The sequence below is a fragment of the Stegostoma tigrinum genome, chromosome 5 (genome assembly GCF_030684315.1).
Source record: "Stegostoma tigrinum isolate sSteTig4 chromosome 5, sSteTig4.hap1, whole genome shotgun sequence".
In the NCBI taxonomy this organism is placed as follows: domain Eukaryota; kingdom Metazoa; phylum Chordata; class Chondrichthyes; order Orectolobiformes; family Stegostomatidae; genus Stegostoma; species Stegostoma tigrinum.
In genome coordinates, this window is record NC_081358.1 from 127,340,443 (window position 1) to 127,361,891 (window position 21,449).

Here is a 21,449-nt window from a genome sequence, read left to right on the forward strand (position 1 = left end):
AATGGTGCACAGGAGATGCACTGCAAGGATAAAAAGGAGATTTAAAGGGATTCAAAATTATGAAGATATTAAAGTCAGAGTAATTTATAGTCCAGAAGGGGACCACTGAATTGATGCTAGCTTCTCACACAACAATCCGCTCAGTAGCAGTTTCCAAATTATAAAAAGGAGAGATAGTGGGGGAAGAAGCAAATAAAGATTTCAAAAATACTACCAGAATTAAGAGAGTATAGACATCAAAAGACTAAGTACATCACAGCTCTTTCCTCTAAAGAAGGACGGCCAACAGGGAACAGAATTTTTTTTAAAATCACAAACAATTTGACAGGACAGACAAAGGGGAATGTCCACTTGAGGGAGAGAACCAAACTTAGGGCTAGCAACAGGCTCTAGAACCTGCCGCTCCCCTAGTCATAAGCTCTTCCAGTACAGTTACAACACTGGCATCTCCTGACAAAGATGGAAAATGCCTAAATATGTCCTGTACACAAAAAGCAGGACAAATCCAACCCCACCAATTATTGCACGATCAGTCCACTTTCATTCATCAGTAACTTAATGGAAGGTCTCATCAGTAGTGCTATCAAACAGCACCTGCTCAGCAATAACTTGCTCAGTGACGCCCTGTTTGAGTTCTGCTGGGGCCACTCAGGTCCTGACCTCATTATACCCTTAGTTCAAACATGAACAAAAGACTGAATTCCAGAGTGAAGGAAAGAGTGACAGCCCTTGACATCAAGGCCACACTTTACTGAGTATGGCATCAAGGTGCCCTAGCAAAACTGGAATCATTGGGCATCAGGATGAAAGCTCTCTGCTGTTTACAGTCATATCTGGCACTCAGGAAAACAGTTGCAGTTCCTGGCATTGCAGTGTCCCTACACCCCAAGAAAAGCAGCAGTTCAAAAAGGTAGCTCATCAAGATGAAGAGCAATTAGGGTTCAGCAATAAATGCTGCCCCAACCAGCGATGCCCACACCCTATTTGCTCAGTTTTATAAAAGATTCTTGTGAAGAATGATCGCTGGTATGGACCAGTTGGACCACTTGGAGATCTCAACCCCTAACACCCCACCCACCACTTACTTTAAATCCCAGTGTTTATGAATGGGCAAGGCAAATATTCATCTGCTGCTTGGGAAAGAATGAAACAGTGAATTGTAAAATGAATATTTAACTTGGGAAACAACATAGTTGCAGCAACTGAGAACAAGACAGCTCTTTTTCTAGACAAATGTAAAGAGAATTAAAAAGGGAAACAGTTGAATAATTTTGGTCAGGTTGTCTCTAAAAGAAGTCAACTCTCCGGTGTTTAAAATTAAAAAAGCCATTTTGAGACTGTTCACAGAATTCTACAGTGCAGGAAGCTATTCAGCCCATCATGGCTGTGCCAACTCTTTGTAACAAGTGTTAGTCCAACTCCCTATCATTCTGTTAATGTTTCCTTTTCAAGAGCTCACCAAATTTCTTTCTGACAGTTTCTTTGCATCTGCCATCAAATTTTCAGGCAGCACTTTCCAAATAATAATAGCAGACTGATTTAAAAAATAAAATTCTTCCCATCGCCTCTATCCTTGTTCCCAGAAGACTTACACAATAACAGGGAAGGACACAAGGCTAAAGGAATGAGGGAGAAAAGAAGGAGGAATAAACCATCCTCCTCGAATAAGGCTCTGCACTCCAATGCTCTAGATTTGGACAGGAATCACTGTCTACAAAAACAATTTTCAGGCCAAGTTAGAGAATGTTGCAAACCACTTTATTGACATATTGTAAATTTATAAAAGCCCACAATACAAATATGAAGAAACTCCTAGAACTCACTCACCTTCACTTGCATTGATTATAATGTCAGGTTGAAACACAGTCCAGGAGGAAGAATCTAAAAGTTAAAGAAACCTCAAAAAGGTATCAACAAGACAAGGGTTTTGTTTTTAAAACAGAATTTACTTGTACTCGATTTTAAAAACAGACAAGCTGGAATATACATCGCATTTTTCACAGTCACTGTGCGACTCAAAGCACTTTATAGCCGATGAAGTACTATCACTTGCTGTGTTGTAGGAAGCACAACAGCGAATTTGTACACAGCAAGCACCTGCAAAGAGCAACACAACAGTGACCATATATTCTGTTTTGATGCTGACCTGAAGAATCAGCACTCACCAGGAAACGATAAGCAACTCTCCAGCACTTTGTCCAAATAGTGCCCTCTGAGGGGGCAGGTTGGCCCCAGTTTTACAGCTCACCCAGAAGAGTTTGCAAAGGTTTCTCTCCTTGTATTCAACCACATGTCCATTAAAACTAACTCTCACAGCAACCATCTCTGGGTTTCACATGGATTCCACTTCATTTTCCACCCATGATCATAATTATCTCCATGACTTCCAGCCATTATATTAAGTTAACAGGTTCAGGCATTGCACGCCCCAAGGTGACCCTTGTGGTGGTGGTGGAGAGCTGTTTCTTAGGAAACAGACAAGTGGCTTACTAGACCATTTGACAGACAAGTTAAAATTCAATATTGCTGTGGCTCTGGGAGTCACACCTACTTCAGCAGATTTCCTTCCCTAATGAACTAGGTGGCTTCCTACAACAATACAGCACAAGCTTCCTAAAATAATTTTATGAATGGAGTTTAAATTCCCCAAGATGTTGTGACAAGATTCGAACACTGGCCCCAATCATTACCTAGGCCTCTAGATTAGTAGCCCAAATACATAAAGACCGTTATTACTATCTACGGGTAGGAGCAGGAATCACTGGCCACAGTGCAGCTTCTGGCCCAGGCCTTTCCGTCCCAGGCCCTATAACCATTCCTGCTTCCAGAGACCCACACTTAATGCCATGCACAAGCCAGGTCTATGGTTTAGTGATAATGTCAGTGAAGTATTCATCCAGAACCCAGGTTAAATGTTCTGGGAATACTGTTTGAATACCAATAAAATTCAATAAAAACTGGAATCTAAAGATAGTCTAAAGATAACCATGAAACCACTGTTGATTGTCATAAAAAATATCCAAAGTTCACTTATGTCCTTTAAGGAACGAAATCTGCCATCCTTACCCAGTCTGGCCTACCTGTAACTCCAGACCCACAGCAATGTGGCTGACTCTTAATTGCTTTTTAAGCAATGAAGGCAAGCAATAAGTGATGGCATAGCCAGATGCTGTGAATTAATGTAAGCACCCCATGTTGGACAGTCATCTGTTTTCTACAGCACCAACTCAATTTAGGAGTTGTCCTGGTCTGCCGTTTGATTTCATCCGTCATCCCTTCTAGCTCTTCAACAAAAGACTTCCTGTCAGCTTCCAGGAGATTCTCACTCCCTGTCTAATCCTCCGACTTCTCCAATCTCTCTTGCCCTCCATCCAATCATGGGCTTTCCCTTCCCCACCCACCCAGCTCCCAGAAGATGTTCTCTCTGACTTTATTGTTCTTTTGATGAATTGGTACAAAAATGTTAACTGTTATCCTCTCCACAGATGCTGCCCGACTCTCGAATAGATTACCACACTGGTGGAATTTTCCTCATTTTAATGCTGTCAGAAATTCACAAGATTGTAATTTTAGCTGTTGGCATTTGATTCATTCTGAAGGATACAAAGTTCACATGGGACAGGGCTTTGTGCTGTTACAGCCGAGGGACCTGGACAAAGAATTAAGACATTAATACAATATTGCATGAATACAAACACCTAAAGAGATGTAGTTTCTAAATTAGGATTCAACTCCACAGGGGTTTTATCAAACGGAATTTGATATGAAGCCATATATTAGGAATGGAGAACAAAGGCTAGATCAAAAAGAGGTAAATTTTAAAGAGCAGCTTAAAAGAGGAGAGAGAAGTAGAGTTCGGGAGGAAATTCTACAGCTTAGGGCATGGCTGCCAATGGCAGGGTAGAGGTAGTGAAAAGATGCAAAGAAGCTGAATAGGAGGTGCTTCAGACAGAGGAAACAGTAGTCTCTGTTACCTCCCCAAAGTGACCACTTTATATGGCAGATTGTAGGCAGTACATGTTAGCAGGTTACTCAGGTGTTAATGAGCTACTTTCATTGGCCACAAGCTGACTCAAAGCACATGTTCCCTGTACAAGGGACACACGTGCACAAGGTAACAGAGGTCATTGGAGCAAGGGGAATCCTGCTGACCTTCCCCTCCGGAACTGGGGAGTACATGGAGAGCAGTTTTGACAATCCCATTGCATCAGGAAATCTCACAGGATGGTGCTAAAGTACATAAAGTTGTCCATATCTTGAATAAAAGTAAAATTTTTAAAAATTACTATTCCCATCTTAAACTTAATCCTGCCATTAGGCGATACGTAAACTTCTGTGTCAGGCACATGACAGGAACAATTGATGCTGACTAACTCAAGAGGACAGTTGGTGGGATTTCTGAAACGGGAGATAGGCTGACAGAGAATTTATTTTCAATATTAAATCTATTTTAAGTGACAACTGAAACTATGCTCAATGTCAAGCAAATCACTAGCAAAGTATGTAAACTAGCAGCTGTATTTAAGATTATTCTGAATATACTCACCTGCCCGAGGAATCTTGCATGGGTGAATAGATAAAGCTGGAAGCACTTGATGATGAATGGTGACAGCTCCATCAAATTCTGCTCGCAGTTTTATATCAAAGAGCATTGATGTCTGAAAAAATTAAAGAAACTGCAGGGTCATATGGTAGGCAGACAGACAATTTCTTCCCACTTTCTCCTAGATTGACTCCAACTGAGAGATAAACTGCTTCCCAAAGGGCTTACGACTATATCACTTCCAAACATCAAGATAAATACATCCAAACCATCCTGATTTAGAAACATAATTACCATTGGAAAGCCTGGCAGAGTAAGAGACCATGTAAGACAGATAACAAGGTTCTGACAGTGAGCTGCACAGAGCCTGATTTCTGCTTATGGTAAAAGCTAGAATTAGGGGTCTCTCTTTAAACATCAGGGGCATCCACTTAAAACAGAAATGAGGTGCTTTCTCTACCCACCCCCCAACCCTGCTCGAGGACTGAGAATCTTTCCAAACCCTTTTCAGGAAAAAAGTTGCAAGCAGGCTCCTTGACCATTTTTAAGGCAGAGGTAGATTGTTTCTTGTTAAGGAATGGATTGCAAGATTTTCAGAAGCAGACAGAAATGTGAGTTAGATCAGCCACAATTGTATCGAATAGTGAAACAGGCACAATGGCTGAACAACCTACTCCTGCTCCACGCCTGTAGACTTAGAGACGTGCAGGGTGAGAGCAAGACAGCACGAAAGAGACCTCATTTGAGATTTTAACCCTTCAGCACTGAACAAGAAAAAGTCTTTAGTTAAATTCTTTACCTGAGAACTTTGGTGATGCACCACAACCAAGTTATCAACAACATTCAAGGCAAATTTTCCTGTGGTATTTAGTTTTAATATGTGCATTTTCTTACACTGACCTTCCCTGCAATTAAAACGCAGTAAATATTTAGGAAATTCATCTTAAAAGTGTAATACACAGACTAAATGGGATCTGAATTAGCCAGTCTTACCTGGGTAAATAGTACAAGATCACTTCCGCCCCTGGATTATTTGGAGTTCTTGGTTGGTGCTTCAGATAAAGTACATAAAGTTGTCCATATCTCGAATAAAAGTAAAATTTTTAAAAATTACTATTCCCATCTTAAAATTAATCCTGCCATTCGGCGATACAGTAAACTTCTATGTCAGGCACATGGCAGGAACGATTGATGCTGACTAACTCGTAAGGACAGTTGGTGGGATTTCTGAACAGCCTCTTAATCACTACTTGTCTAATAGCTGTAACATGCTATAATGTCCAGATAAAAATCAAAACTAAGTGGAGAAAGCACATTTAGAGTACTGCATACAGTTCTGGTCGCCACATTACCAAAAGGATGTGGATGCTTTGGAGAGCATGCAGAGGAGGTTCACCAGGATGTTATCTGGTATGGAGGGTGCTAACTATGAAGAAAGGTTGAGTAGATTAGGACTATTTTCATCAGAAAGATTGAAGGGGACCTGATAGAGGTCTACAAAATCATGAGGGGTATAGACAAGGTGGATAGCAAGAAGCTTTTTCCCCCAGAGTGGGGGACTCAATTACTAGGGGTCATGAGTTCAAAGTGAGAGGAGGAAAGATTATGGGAGATATGCGTGGAAAGTTCTTTACGCAGAGGACGGTGGGTGCCTGAAACGCGTTGCCAGCGGAGGTGGTAGACGTCTAGTGTCTTTTAAGATGTATCTGGAAAGGTACATGGATGGGGAGGGAGCAAAGGGATACAGATCCTTGGAAAATAGATGGCAGGTTTAGACAGAGGATCTCGATCGGCGCAGGCTTGGAGGGCCAAAGGGCCTGTTCCTGTGCTGTAATTTGTTCTTTGTTTGAACAGTCATTTCAAACTACATCCCAACCCTTCCCACTACCAATAATAGGTAAAAGGGACTCTATTTAAGTCAGAAATAACCTGACGTTGCCCAGAAATTCCACATATCTGTTACTTAACTTTCTATGTTTCGCATTTTTTAAAATTATTACCAGTTAACCATCCTCTTCTTAAGTAGCCCATAAATAAATAGCAGAAGAGACTGGATAGCTTTATCATTTCCCCGGAACATGGGATAACTGAACAGTCAGGACCAAGTAAAGCTAAAAGTCATTTTAAACCAATTCCATGAGGTAGCACCATCTGGGCCTGGTAGTAGTGTAAGAGATGCTCTTCTGAAGCACGAAAGGTAAACACCAATTAGTCATTAGCAGTCAGAGCAAAGTTTCTTACTTACATAGTGGCCATTATAATATCAGAAAGGCTGAGGTTTGCAGATTTAGGAGAGGCTGGTAATTCAATTTCAAACTTTGGCATTTTGGACATTGTTCCACTCTGGAAAAGTGAAATCAAATTGTTTTGAAACTCAAAACACATCTGCAACTGTTCATTAGGACATATGGATTGGTTTCTAAATAGGTAAATCACTGTACAACAACAGCTCCTGGTCAAAACGTCTTCACTTTAAAATTTCTCATCCTCGTTTTCAAATCCTCCAAGGTTTCACACCCCTTCCTATCTCTGTAACTTCTCCCAGTCCCAGAGTGCTCCAAGATATCTGCACTCATCTAATTGTGGCCTCTTGAGAGTCCCAAATCATAATCACTCCACCACTGGCAGTTATGCTGTCAACTATCCAGGCCCCGAGCTATGGTACATCCTCCTTAAACATCTCCTCCCATTTACCTCACTTTCCTCCTTTAGAACATTTCCTAAAACTCTACGACCAAGTTTCAGCCATCTGGTCCATTGCGTCATTTGTTGATCTATTACCTGTGTTATTTCTGGATACGAGACCCCAGAATGAAATCTGGTTAGATAGATTATTTATTTTAAGCTTCAATGAAATACCAACACATGAATAAGCAATGCTGCAGATTTGGCTTTATTCCACAGAAGAAACAACTAAAAAAAAAATTAAAATGAGGACCGTTTGAAAGATTGGGAATTGGAAAGTTGAATTAGTGCAGACAGGTTGGCGCATAGCCAACAAACAACCTCAGGGAATCTCTCTCCCATTGCAACTCTCTTGTAATCTCTTCAGCCTTGAAATTGCTCGCCCTGGACTGACCTATTCCCTCCCCACCTATATTCTCCTCTCCACCTATCTTCTTTTCTCTCCATCTTCGGTCCGCCTCCCACTCTCTCCCTATTTATTCCAGAACCCTCACCCCATCCCCTCTCTGATGAAGGGTCTAGGCCCGAAACGTCAGCTTTTGTGCTCCTGAGATGCTGCTGGGCCTGCTGTGTTCATCCAGCCCCACATTTCATTATCTTGGATTCTCCAGCATCTGCAGTTCCCATTATCACCAACAAACGGAAGGATCTTGTCTTTTCTGTGCTTTGTGACTTTATGACTACTTCAACTACCCAACATGTTCTCCTGTAGCACCTCTATGCCCCTGTTCCCATTGCCATGTTTCTCCATATTCCTTATGCCAACCTACACCTCTCCAATTACCACCTATTCCCACTCATAATATTCAGCAAACCACAGGAGACATGGTGACATCAAACAAAGTCATGTCTATTGATAATTGCATTGTATATTTTAACAAAAACATCACAGATTGAACATTCAAGTTGTCTAAGTTCTCTGACAACTCTTAACCTTTCAAATGGGTTTATGTACTTTTAAAAAGAACATTGCTGTCCACTTTTAACAACTCAAAGTAACCCACAAACATCATTAAGGGCTCTATATCATTGTCTCTACCTCCATATGAACTGGGACCGTTGACAGAGGGGTACCACTGCTGAAGATAGATGTACACAGACTTCACTGAAACAAACCTGCTCTGTATACTGTGTTCCAGACAACAGGAATACTAAAACAGGATTTAGGTGAAAACAGTTGACCATTTTAATGGCTAGCCAATATACAGGTGTACGCATGAAGCCTGGGCCATGTTTAACTGGTCTCCAAAAGTCATAAATGATGTTTTTGGGGCATGACTTCTGATTCTCAGGGACATCTGCCAGAGGTGGAAACTTGGACCATAATATTTTAAGATACTTCAAAGCTGTTTGAAAGTGCAGGGAAGTATTAAAACATATACAGGGCGGCACAGTGGCTCAGTGGTTAGCACTGCAGCCTCACAGCGCCAGGGACCCGGGTTCGATTCCAGCCTCAGGTGACTGTCTGTGTGGAGTTTGCACATTCTCCCCGTGTCTGCGTGGGTTTCCTCCGGGTGCTCCCGTTTCCTCCCACAGTCCAAAACGTGCAGGCTAGATGAATCGGCCATGCTAAATTGCCCATAGTGTTCAGGGGTGTGTGGGTTCTAGGGGGATGGGTCTGGGTGGGATGCTTCAAGGGGCAGTGTGGACTTGTTGGGCTAAAGGGCCTGTTTCCACACTGTAGGGAATCTAATCTAATCAATATACACAGCATAGTAACAGCTTATTCAGTCCAAAAGGTCAACACTGGTGTATCATTCCACAAGCCTCTTCCTACCCATCTTCTTCAAACTCCACTGATATACTGTTCTATTCCCTTCCTCCTAATGTATTAACCCTTTAATACTTTAATGCAACTGGACTTTGCATTTCTTGCTGTGGTGAGCAGAATATTCTCACCATTCTCTGAGTAAAAAAGAACCTTACTGTTTGATTTGAGGATCCCTACAACTGGTCACCTTACAAACTGAAACTATTTTTCTACTTCTGTTTTTAAATTCACTCATCAAATATGGGGATCATTGACTGGGTAGAATTATCGCCCAGCCTGAATTGCCCTTGAGAAGGTTATGTGAGCTGCCTTCTTGAATCGCTGCAGTCCACATGACACCGTGGGTCAACCCACGGATGCCGTGGGTTGACCCACGGAATTCTAGGATTTTCACCCAGCAACATTCAAGTGATCTATTTCCAAGTCAGGATGGTGAGAGAAGTTGCAGGGGGTGGTGGTCCCACGAATCTCGTCCTTCTAGATGGAAGTGGTCATGGGTTTGGAAGGTGCTGTCTGAGGATCTTTGGTGAATTTCTGCAGAACATCTTGTAGATGGTACACACTGCTGCGACTGAGTGTCGGTGGTGGAAGGAGTGGGTGCTTGTGGATGTGGTGACAGTTAAGCGAGCTGCTTTGTCCTGGATTGTATCAATTTTCTTGAGTGTTGTGCACCCATCCATGCAAAAGAGGAATATTCTATCACACTCCTTATTTGTGCCTTGGAGGTGGTAGACAGACAATGGGGAGTCAGGAGGGGAGTTACTTGCTGCAGTATTCCTGGCCTCTGACCTGCTCTTGTAGCCACTGTGTTAATATGGCAAGTCTAGTTGAGATTGTAGTTAACGGTAACCCCAAGGATGTTGATAATGGGAGTTTCACGGATGACAACACCATTAAGTGTCAACGGGCAGTGATGATACTATCTTACTGGTGATGGTCATAGCCTGGCATTTGTGTGGTGCGAAGGTCACTTGCAATTTGTCAGCCCAAGCCTGGATATTATCCAGATCTTGTCGCAATTGAACATGAACTGTTTTAGTATCTGAGGAGTCACAAATGGTGTTGAACATTGCACAATCATTGGCGAACATCACCACTTCTGGCCTTCTGTTGGAGTCAGTGATGAAGGCTGCTGAAGATGATTAGATCTAGGACACTAGCCCGAGGAACTCCTGCATAGATGACCTGGAGCTGAAATGGCTCTCCTCCAAAAACTATGAGCATCTGCCTATGAGTCAGGTGTGACTCCAGTCAGTGGGTAGTCCCCCCCCCCCCCGCCCCCCGCACTAGATATCTACTGATTCCAGTTTTGCTAGGGGGTTCCTTGATGCCACACTCAGTTGAATGCAGCCTCGATGTCAAGGGCTGTCACTCTCACCTGATCTCTGGAATTCAGCTCTTTTGTCCATGTTTGAACCAAGGCTGTAATGAGATCAGGAGCTGAGTGGCCCTGGGGGAACCCAAGCTGGGCGTCACTGGGCAGGTTATTGCCGATCAGGTGCTGCTTGACAGAACTATTGATGACACTTGCTATCACTTTACTGATTATAGAGATTAGACTGATGGGGCAGCAAGTGGCAAGTTGGATTTGCCCTGCTTTGTGTACAGGACATACTTGGGTGATATTCTACACTGTCAGGTAAATGCTAGTGTTGTCTTTGTACTGGAAGAGCTTGGCCAGGGGAGCTGCAAGTCCTGGAGCACTAGTCTCTAGTACTATCGCAGGAAGTTGTCAGGGCCCATAACCTTTGCAATATCTAGCGCTTCCAACCGTTTTGTGTGCAGTGAATCAAATCGGCTGAAGACTAGTATCTGTAATGCTGGGGACCACTGGAGGGAGAATCGAGATGGAACGGCCACTCAGCGCTTATGGTTGAAGATTACTGTGAATGCTTCAGCCTTATCTTTTACACTGATGTGCTGGACTCTTCCATAATAGAAAATGAGGATGTGTGTGAAGCCTCATCCTCCACCTCTGTCTAAGACTTGCTGCTTATGCTGTTTTGCATGCAAGTAGTCCTGTTTGGTAGCTTCACCAGGATGACACCTCATCTTAAGGTATGCCTGGAGCTGCTCCTGGCATGCCCTCCTTCATTGAATGAGGGTTGATCCACTGGCTTGATGGTAATGGTTGAGTGGGGGAATATGCTGGGCCACGAGGTTGCATGAAATTGCTGGAATATAATTCTACTGTTGCCCCTCAGTGCCTCATGAATGCCCAGTCTTGAGTTGCTAGATCTGTCCGAAGTCTGTCCCATTTAACACAGTGATAGAGCCACACAGCATGATGGAGGTTATTCTCAATGTGAAGGTGGGACTTTGTTTCCACAAGGACCATGCAGTGGTAACTCTTACCAAAACTGTTGCGGACAGATGCATCTGCAGTCAGCAGATTGGAGAGAACGAGGTCAAGTCTGCATCTCGCTGGTTCCACACCGCCAGCTGCGATACTCTATCTGTGGCAAAGTCCTTTAGGACCCAACCAGCTCAAATCAGTAGTGTTGCTGCTAAGCCACACTTGCTGGTGGGCACTGAAAACCCCCACCCAGAGTGCATTTTGCACTCTTACTCCCCTTAGTACTTCCTCCAAGTTTTGTTCAAAACAGAAAAGTACTGATTCAGCAGCTGAGGGAGAACGTTACGTGGGAATCTGCAGGAGGCTGCCATGCCCAAGTTAAACCTGAAGCCAGACTTCATGAGGTGTGGAGTCAAGGTTAAGGACTCCCAGGGCAACTCCCTCCCAATTGAATAGCACCGTGCCACCACGTCTGCTGGGTCTGTAGCTGGTGGGACAGGACATATCCAGGGATGGTGACGGTGAAGGGTCGAGGACCAAAACGTCAGCTTTTGTGCTCCTAAGATGCTGCTTGGCCTGCTGTGTTCATCCAGCTTCACACTTTGTTATCTCTTATTATGGTGATGGTGGTGTCTGGGACATGGAATCGTACCTTACAGACAATGAGATTGACTCTGTCAGGCTGTTGCTTAACTAGTCTGTGAGAAGGCTCTCCCAATTTGGGTATTAACTCCCAGATGTTAGTAAGGAGGGCATTGCAGGGTCAACAGGGCTGTTTCTGCCATTGCTTTTTCTGGTGCTTAGGTCAATGCCAGATGGTTCCTCCAGTTTCACTCCTTTCGCAAGACTTCCCAGTGCTTTGCTGGGCTATTTCACAGGGCAGTTGAGAGTCAACCACAGTGTGGGTCTGGAGTCACATGTAGGCCAGACCAGGTAAGGACAGCAGTTTCTAAAAGGACATTTGTGAACCAGACGGGTTTATCTGACAATCAGTAATGATTTCATGGTCATTAGTACATTCTTAGTTAGAAAATTTTTTATTGAATTCAGATGCAACCATCTGTTGCAGGCCTTGAATACAATAAAACACATCTGGAATTAAGAATCTACACTACTGAATGCTGTTACCATTTTAAAATCTCTTTCATCTTGCCACTCAGTCTTCTCTTTGAGGCAAAAGTGCAACAATCTGCAAATGTTTCCCCATAGATATACCTGCCACAAGCTTGCGCCCCTCCCCCACCCTTCGCTGACAACTCGCAGACCTGTTATTGCTATATTTATCTTCACACATTATCTAGGCCTTCTGTGTACTTTGTTTTTACAATTTAGGTCAGAAGAAATATGCACAAGTTGCAGATAGTGACAGTGACAAAGAAAGAAATCTAACTTACCCTAAAATAAAACGGTTGGAGAACATTCCCATGTACTGTGGTAGACAGGAGGAGAACAGTAGTTTCTGGTGAGTACATACACCAGTTAACATTAATGCTCTGATTTTTCAGCAGCTTTAAACTACGCTTGTCAGGTAATACCTGAGGAACAATAAAAACAGCAGCAGCTGAGGCCACATTCCAAAAGGTGTAACTGTGAATTTCAACATTTTGTATTCAGTTTGCAGAAGTTGGTCTAGAGATTTAGATCAAAAAGCATTTTCCTAATTACCATAGTCCCCAGGTTGCAAGGGTCCCGTTCTGGAGTCAGTTTGCAAGTGATTTTGTACATAATTCAGAACACTGTGGGCAGTATGGTGGCCCAGTGCTTAGCATTGTTGCCTCACAGCACCAAGGACCCAAGTTTGATTCCACCCTCGGGTGACCATCTGTGTAGAGTTTGCACATTCTCCTCGTGTCGGCATGGGTTTCCACCAGGTATTTCAGTTTCCTCCCACAGTCCGAAGATGCGCAAGTTAGGTGAATTAGCAATGGGAAATGCAGGGTTACAGGGAAAAGGTACGGGGATGGGTCTGGGTGGAATGTTCTTCAGAAGGTCAGTATGGACTTGTTAGGCTGAATGGCCTGTTTCCACCCTGTAGGGATTCTACGAACATAATGTAGGACAATATAAAAGGAGATGTTCTTAAGCACAGGAAAAGGTTGTACGTCAGATCTTTTAAAAAAAAATTACACCCCTGCATGAGATCACGATCGTAAGTATGAGCATTTCTAAGTGAGACATAGGCCCGAAAAGTCGGCTTTTGTGCTCCTAAGATGCTGCTTGGCCTGGTGTGTTCATCCAGCTTCACACTTTGTTATTATAGCAGACCTATCACTAATCCTTTTGGCACAATGCTGGTCACAGGCCTTCAATCTGAATAACAACTCTATACCACCACCCTCTCTCTTTCCTGTCAAGCCAATTTTGTATCCAGTTGGCTAGCTGTCTTGGGATCTCATGTGATCTTACCTTACTGAAAAAAATAATCAGAGGGTTGGATAGGGTGGATAGGGAGAGCCTTTTTCCTAGGATGGTGATGGCGAGCACGAGGGGGCACAGCTTTAAATTGAGGGGTGAAAGATATAGGACAGATGTCAGAGGTAGTTTCTTTACTCAGAGAGTAGTAAGGGAATGGAACGCTTTGCCTGCAACGGTAGTAGATTCGCCAACTTTAAGTGCATTTAAGTCATCACTGGACAAGCATATGGACGTACATGGAATAGTGTAGGTTAGATGGGCTTGAGATCTGTATGACAGGTCGGCACAACATCAAGGGCTGAAGGACCTGTACTGTGATGTAATGTTCTATGTTCTATGAAATGTTAACTTTCTTTGTTCCTCCATACAGGTTGCCTGAATTCCTGGGTATTTCCTTACCTCCTTATTTCAGATTTTCAGCACCTGCAATATTTTGCTCTTAGAACTTGCAGTGCTCTTTACCTTTATACTTTTTTGGGACATGGGTGTCAAAGGTAAGGTCAGCAACTATTGCACATCCTAAACTGTTGCTGAACTAAGTGCTTGCTAAGCCCATTTCAGAGGGCGATAATTCGTATTAAGACCATAAGAAATAGGAACAGAAGACAATCATTCAGCCCCTCGAGACTACTCTGCCATTCATTGTGATCATGGCTGAAACAACATCCTGCACGTCGACTTTCCTGCATTTTCCCTGTAACCCTTGATTCCCCAACTGATCAAGAATTTAAAGACAAGAACTCTGCCACAACAGCTCCACGTGGCAAGGAATTCCAAAGACTCTCAACTTTCTGGGAGAAGAAGTTCCTCCACAGCAGTCTCAAAGTGGCACTTTATTCTGAGATTATACACTATATTAGGAGGGGAAACATCCTCTCAGCATTTACCCTGTCTGTCAAGCCCCTTAAGAATTCTCTACGTCTCAATGGGTTCACCTCTCATTCTTCTAAACTCCATGGAGTAGATTCCCAACCTGTTTAGTCTTCACTTTGGGTCTACAGTCACATGTACTGTACTATTCTGTTCTGACGAAGGGTCACTGGATCTGAAATGTTAACTCTTCACAGATTGTGCCAGACCTGCTGAGCTTTTCCAGCAACTTTGCTTTTGCTACAGTCACATGTACTGTACTTACCTGATAAAATTCAATGCCCTGGTCAGTAATAAATACTATCTCATTAGCAGTGATCCAGCAGAAACTGAGGATATTGGCATTTTTAGTCTACAGAGAAAACAAAATAAGAAAGATACTGTTTACATGGGCAGGAAGTTATATTTTAAGATTCAAAGTATACAAATTTCAATTCCAATCATTACCTTGCATTCTTGAGAGTATTCTGTTTGGGGCAGTTCAGGAATGAAATTAATGAAATCCTGCAAAAAAAAACAAAAACATTTAACAACATTAACAACTGACAAGAGTCTATTTCCTTTCAATCCTAAGCTTTTACATTTAAAAATAAATTGTTAAAACCTTTCCTTACCACAACCTTTGGTGTTCTCTGTACAGCTAGAATCTTGTTCCCAAGTGAAAACTTAATGCATTTCACTTCTCCTTTATCTTCCATTCTTTGAGAGAAATAATAAAGATGTTAGTGCAGACAGAATAAGCCACGAGTACAAATCATGAAGAGTGGGAAAAGAGGTAACAGAAAACAGCAGCTATTTTGGGATTATGAAAGCACACACAAGAATTTTAAAACCCGTTCCTTAAATGGGGAAGCGAGCTAAATTTCATCCGAGTACAGAAATACAGAAAGCAGGGCCAAGAGTAGGTCACTCGGCCCTTTGAGCCTCCTCCACCATTCAACGAAATCACGGTCGATCATCCAACTCAGTGCCTTGTTCCCACTTTCTCCCTGTACCCTTTGATCCCTTTATCCCTAGGAGTCTACACTTGAAAACATTCATTGCTTTGGCTTCAATCACTTTCTATAGCAGTGAATTCCACAAGCTCACCATTCTCTGGGTAAAGACATGTCTCCTCAACTCAGTTGTAATTGGCTTGGCCTATATCCTTAAACTGTGACCCCCAGTCTCCTAGAACTCAGTGGTTATCAGGAACATTGCTGCTGTGCTTGCGCTGTCTAGCCCTGTTACAACTGTCTGTCTCTCTACGTGATATCCCCTTAGTCTTCTAAACTCCAGTGAATATTGTCCTAATCGACTAAGTCTTTCCTCATATGTCAGTCCTGCCACCAGGAACCAGTTTGGTAAATCTTCGCCTCACTCCCTCCGTAGCCAGAACATCCTTCCTCAGATAAAGGAGGCCAAAACTGCACACAACTACTCAGGTGTGGTCTCACCAAGGTTCTGTGTTATTGTAGCAAGCCATCCCTGCTCCTGTATTCAGATCCTCTCATTCCAAAGGCCGACATACCATGTGTGTCCTACACCACCAGCTGCAGCTGCACGCTTCCTTTCAGTGACTGCTTACTAGGACACCCAGGTCTTGCTCTACCTCCACATTTCCCATTTTATTGATATTCAGATAATAATCTGCTTCCTGTTTTTATTACCAAAGCAGATAATCTCACATTTGTCCACATTTCCTCATCTACCTTGCATTTGCCCCACTCACTAGGCTTGTCCAAATCACACTGAAACATCTGTATCCTCCTCGGAGCCCAGACTTCCACCCAGCTTTGTGTCGAGTTGCATTTAGCTGCATTTTTTTAAAAAATTCATCCATGAGATGTGGGCATAGCTGGCTAGAACAGAATTTATTGCCCATCCGACAGTAAAGAGCTAACCACATTGGTGTGGGTCTGGAGTCACATGTCGGCCAGACAAGGTAAGGATGGCAAATTTCCTTCCCATCAGCAATGGTTTTATGGTTAGCATTAGACTCTTTATTATTGAATTCAAATTCCACCATCTGCCATGGCGGGATTTTAATCCAGCCCCCCCAGAACATTACCTAGGTCTCTGGATTAATAGTCTAGTGATAATACCACTGTGTCAGTAATTTAAAAATCAATAATTTATATTGTGACTAGGAGTCCAACCACTGATCCCTGCAGTTCTCCACGAGTCACTGCCTGCCACTTTGTAAAAGACCTGAAAAAGACCCGTTTATTCTCATGCTCTGAGGAAGGGTTCACATGCTCACTGATTTTTTTTTCTTTTACACATGCTGTCAGACCTGCTGAGTTTTCCAGCAACATCTGTTTTTGTTTCTGTTTATTCCTGCTCTTTGTTGCTGGTATGCCAAACAGTTCTCTGTCTATGTCAGTACACTACCCCCAATCCAATGCACTTTAATTTTGCAAGCTAACCTCTCATGTGAGACCTTATCAAAAACCTTCTTCAAGTCCTAAGTGTACCACATCCACCGGTTCCCCTAATCAACTCTACAAGTGACACCTTCAAAAACAAAACTCCAGCAGATTTGTCAATCACAATTTCCCTTTTGTAAATCCATGCTGACTCTGTCTGATCCTGTCACTGTTTCCGAAGTGCTCAACAAATTAAGCCTTTTATAATGGATTCTAGCAGTTTCTCCAGTACCAAATGTCAGGCTAACCAGTCTGTAATTGTTTTCTCTCCTCTTTACTTAAATAGAACTGTCATGTTAGCTACTTTCCAGTCCATGGAAACTGTTCCAGAGACTACAGAATCTTGGAAGATGACCACCAATGCATCTACTATTTCTACGGCTGCTTCCTTAAGTACACAGAGATGTAGATTGGCCCTGGGAACTTATCTACCTTCTATTCCATCAATCTCCACTTCACAATGAGTACAGATTTCCTTCAGTTCGTCCCTCTTGCTAAATCCTGTATTTCCAACATTATTGGGATATTATTTGTATCCTCTTTTGTGAGGACAGAACCAAAATATCCATTTAAATTAGTCTGTCATCTCTTTACTTCTCATTATAACTTTACTGTTTCTGATTGTAAGGATCTACATCTGTCTTCGCATGCCTATAGATGTTTTTACAATCATTCTGTATGCTCCTGGCAAGCTGGCGGATTCTCAAAATCAACTTTGTCATTCTCCATCTTAACGATGGATTCTAGAATAGTATGGTCACTATACTCAGTCTAGGATGGTATATTCTATAGTCAGTTCCTCAACATATTGATCTAGAAAACCACGCTGAACACATGCCAGAAATTCATTCCATACAGTAATTGTTACTGATTTGATTTGCTGAAATCTATATGCAGATTGAATTTGACCATAATTACAGCTATACCTTCATTGCTAACATCTCTAGTTTCCTGTTTAATGCCTTCCCCAACAATCCCTTGACAAAAATCAGAAGGGGAGGTATGTGTAATTTGTTGGAAAGTGTTTCCAGTTCTCAATACAATTATACATATCCAGATCTGCAGTTAAAAGCTGTTTTCTTTCAAGCTTGTGCACGCGTCCGTGTGTGTCTGTCTGTTGGTCTGTCCGTCGTGTGCATGCGCGGTGGGGGTGGTGGGCGGGGGGGAAGAAGAGGTGTTGCTGGTGGTGGAATAGTATACCATATTGTATCAGGGATAATAGGAACTGCAGATGCTGCAGAATCCGAGATAACAGAGCGTGGAGCTGGTTGAACGCAGCAGGCCAAGCAGCATCTTAGGAGCACAAAAGCTGATGTTTCGGGCCTAGACCCCGAAATGTCAGCTTTTGTGCTCCTAAGCTGCCCCTTGGCCTGCTATGTTCACCCAGCTCCACGCTTTGTCACTTTATGTAGCTAACCAGAACCCTTGTTGATAATCAATGTGTTTGGATATTGGGTGAGGAGTAGATAAGCCTCTATTTAAATTACATGCTGAGATTACCAAATAAAAGTTCATTCACTCCTGAATACGTCACTAGGACAATGGCAAGGCAGCAGCAGGACAAAAAGCAAGAGACCATTCAACCTCTGAGATCTGTATCATTCAAAAGACATCACATTTATCAAAGGTTTTTAACCTTTAATAAAAATTACTCAAGAAAGTAACCAGTTAACTTTTAAAACTTCTAATTGAGCCCCAGCTTCAATATTTGTTAGGGGGCAAAAAGTTGCAGATTTCCCGACCCTTTTTGTGAGAAGAAATGCTGAATAACCAGGCCCTATTGAGATGGGAGAGAGATAATGGGAACTGCAGATGCTGGAGAATTCCAAGATAATAAAATGTGAGGCTGGATGAACACAGCAGGCCAAGCAGCATCTCAGGAGCACAAAAGCTGACTTTTCGGGCCTAGACCCTTCATCAGAGAGCTCTGATGAAGGGTCTAGGCCCGAAACGTCAGCTTTTGTGCTCCTGAGATGCTACTTGGCCTGCTGTGTTCATCCAGCCTCACATTTTACTACCCTATTGGAGATGGGTTGGCTCGCCGAGCCGGTTTGTTATTCCGCAGACATTTTGTTACCGTGCTGGGTAACGTTCTCAGTGCAGCCTCTGATGAAGCGTCAGTGTGTTTTCCCGCCTGGTTTTTAAAACTCGGGGGTCTGTTGCAATGGATTGCCTCACTTCTGGGCTTCCTCTGTAGTGGAATGTATATGGGGCCGAGTTCAATGTGTTTATTAATAGCCTGCTTCGAGGAGTGCCATGCTACCAGGAATTCATGTTTGTCTCTGCCTAGCTTGTCCCAGCTGAAGTTCTCCCAAGTTGTGGTTCTCCTTGTCCCTGTGGATTGAGATGAGTGAGTATTGGTCATATCTTTTTGTAGCCAGTTGGTGTTCATGTCCTCTTGTTAATAGTTTCCTTCCCGTTTGTCCGATGTAGTGTTCCTCACAGTCTCTGCAGGGGATCTTGTAGATGACATTGGTTCTGTTCATGGTGGGGAGTGGGTCTTTAGTTCGGGTGAGCAATCGTCATTGGGTTGATGTGGGTTCGTATGCCTCTCTGATGCCCAGAGGTTGTAGAAGTCTTGTGGTGAGTTCTGATGTGGGTTAGTGTGATGAGTGTGTTGGGGCGTATAGGACCTTTCTGATGCGGTTCCTGTAGTCATCTCCTGACCCAGTTCTTTGGATATCCATGATACTCGGACACTTGCAAGTTATTTTTCCTCCTCTTGGTGTAGTTCCATGTTGCTGCAGTGTGTTGTTGCCCCTTTAAATAGTGTTTGCACACAGCTTCATTTGTGTGTGCCGGGATGGTTACTCTTGAAGTTCAATACCTCGCCTATGTGTGTGGCATTTTGGTGTACTTTCGTTTGCAGTTCCCCATTTGTCTCGCGCTCTATCACAACGTCCAAGAGTGGGAGTCAGAACATAGAACAATACAGCACAGAACAGGCCCTTTGGCCCTCGATGTTGCGCCGACCTGTGAACTAATCTAAGCCCCTCCCCCTACACTATCCCATCATGGAGAGGCACAGTGACTCAGTGGTCAGCACTGCAGCCTCACAGCGCCAGGGACCCGGGTTCAATTCCAGCCTTGGGCGACTGTCTGTCTGGAGTTTGCACGTTCTCCCCGTGTCTGCGTGGGTTTCCTTCGGGTCCTCCGGTTTCCTCTCACTGTCCAAAGATGTGCAGGTTAGGTGGATCGGCCATACTAAATTGCCCAAGTGTTCAGGGGTGTGTGGGTTATAGGGGGATGGGTCTGGGTGGATTGCTTCAATGGGCAGTGTGGACTTGTTGGGCCAAAGGGCCTGTTTCTACACTGTAGGGAATCTAATCTAATTATCCATATGCTTATCCAAGGACTTGGATGCGAGTTTGCTCGCTGAGCTGGAAGGTTCGTTTTCAGATGTTTCGTCACCATTCTAGGTAACATCATCAGTGAGCCTCCGACGAAGCGCTGGTGTAATGTCCCGCTTTCTATTTATCTAGTTAGGTTTCCTTGGGTTGGTGATGTCATTTCCTGCATTGGTGATGTCATTTCCTGTTCTTTTTCTCAGAGGAGGGTAGATTGGCTCCAAATCAATGTGTTTGTTGATGGAATTCCGGTTGGAATGCCATGCTTCTAGAAATTCTCGTGCGTGTCTCTGTTTGGCTTGTCCTAGGATGGATGTGTTGTCCCAATCAAAGTGGTGTCCTTCCTTATCTGTATGTAAGGATACTAGTGATAGTGGGTCATGTCGTTTTGTGGCTAGTTGATGTTCATGTATCCTGGTGGCTGGCTTCCTGCCAGTTTGTCCAATGTAGTGTTTGTCACAGTTCTTGCAAGGTATTTTGTAGATGACGTTCGTTTTATTTGTTGTCTGTATAGGGTCTTTTAAGTTCATTAGCTGCTGCTTTAGTGTGTTGGTGGGTTTGTGGGCTACCCTGATGCCATGAGGTCCGAGTAGTCTGGCAGTCATTTCGGAAATGTCTTTGATGTAGGAGAGAGTGGCTATGGTTTCTGAGCCCGTTTTGTCTGTTTGTTTGGGTTTATTGCTGAGGAATCGGCGGACTGTGTTCATAGGGTACCCATTCTTTTTGAATACGCTGTATCGGTGATTTTCCTCTGCTCTGCGTAGTTCCTCTGTGCTGCAGTGTGTGGTGGCTCGTTGGAATAATGTTCTAATGCAGCTGCGTTTGTGGGTGTTGGGATGGTTGCTCCTGTAGTTCAGTATTTGGTCCGTATGTGTTGTTTTCCTGTAGACGCTGGTTTGAAGTTCCCCATTGGCTGTTCACTCTACTGTGACATCTAGGAATGGCAGTTTGTTGTTGTTTTCCTCCTCTTTTGTGAATGTTATGCCAGTAAGGGTATTATTAAAGGGTATATACTGGCAGTCCAAGAATTCCTCAACTCCATCAAAGACAAAGGTGGAGGATGAAGAGACCATGATATCGTTTGATGTCACTGCCCTATTCACATTAATAGACA

The 21,449-nt window shown here is 43.3% G+C and overlaps 1 protein-coding gene across 4 annotated transcripts in view; it reads right to left on the reverse strand.

Annotated features, from left to right (window-relative positions):
- The window catches only part of rmc1 (regulator of MON1-CCZ1), a 134,851-nt gene that overhangs the window by 14,878 nt on the left and 98,524 nt on the right, over window positions 1-21,449 (reverse strand). For 3 of the 4 annotated variants that reach the window (XM_048529999.1, XM_048530002.1, XM_048529998.1), the window contains exons 3-12: window positions 15,195-15,279; window positions 15,028-15,084; window positions 14,846-14,932; window positions 12,690-12,830; window positions 6,789-6,886; window positions 5,537-5,626; window positions 5,343-5,448; window positions 4,547-4,658; window positions 3,605-3,649; window positions 1,828-1,881 (exon numbers count right to left, since the gene is read on the reverse strand). In XM_048529999.1, the coding sequence (XP_048385956.1) occupies window positions 1,828-1,881; window positions 3,605-3,649; window positions 4,547-4,658; window positions 5,343-5,448; window positions 5,537-5,626; window positions 6,789-6,886; window positions 12,690-12,830; window positions 14,846-14,932; window positions 15,028-15,084; window positions 15,195-15,279 (875 nt within the window). The remainder of the gene's footprint in view (window positions 1-1,827; window positions 1,882-3,604; window positions 3,650-4,546; window positions 4,659-5,342; window positions 5,449-5,536; window positions 5,627-6,788; window positions 6,887-12,689; window positions 12,831-14,845; window positions 14,933-15,027; window positions 15,085-15,194; window positions 15,280-21,449) is intronic. The other variant, XM_048530000.1, reaches the window with a different exon arrangement.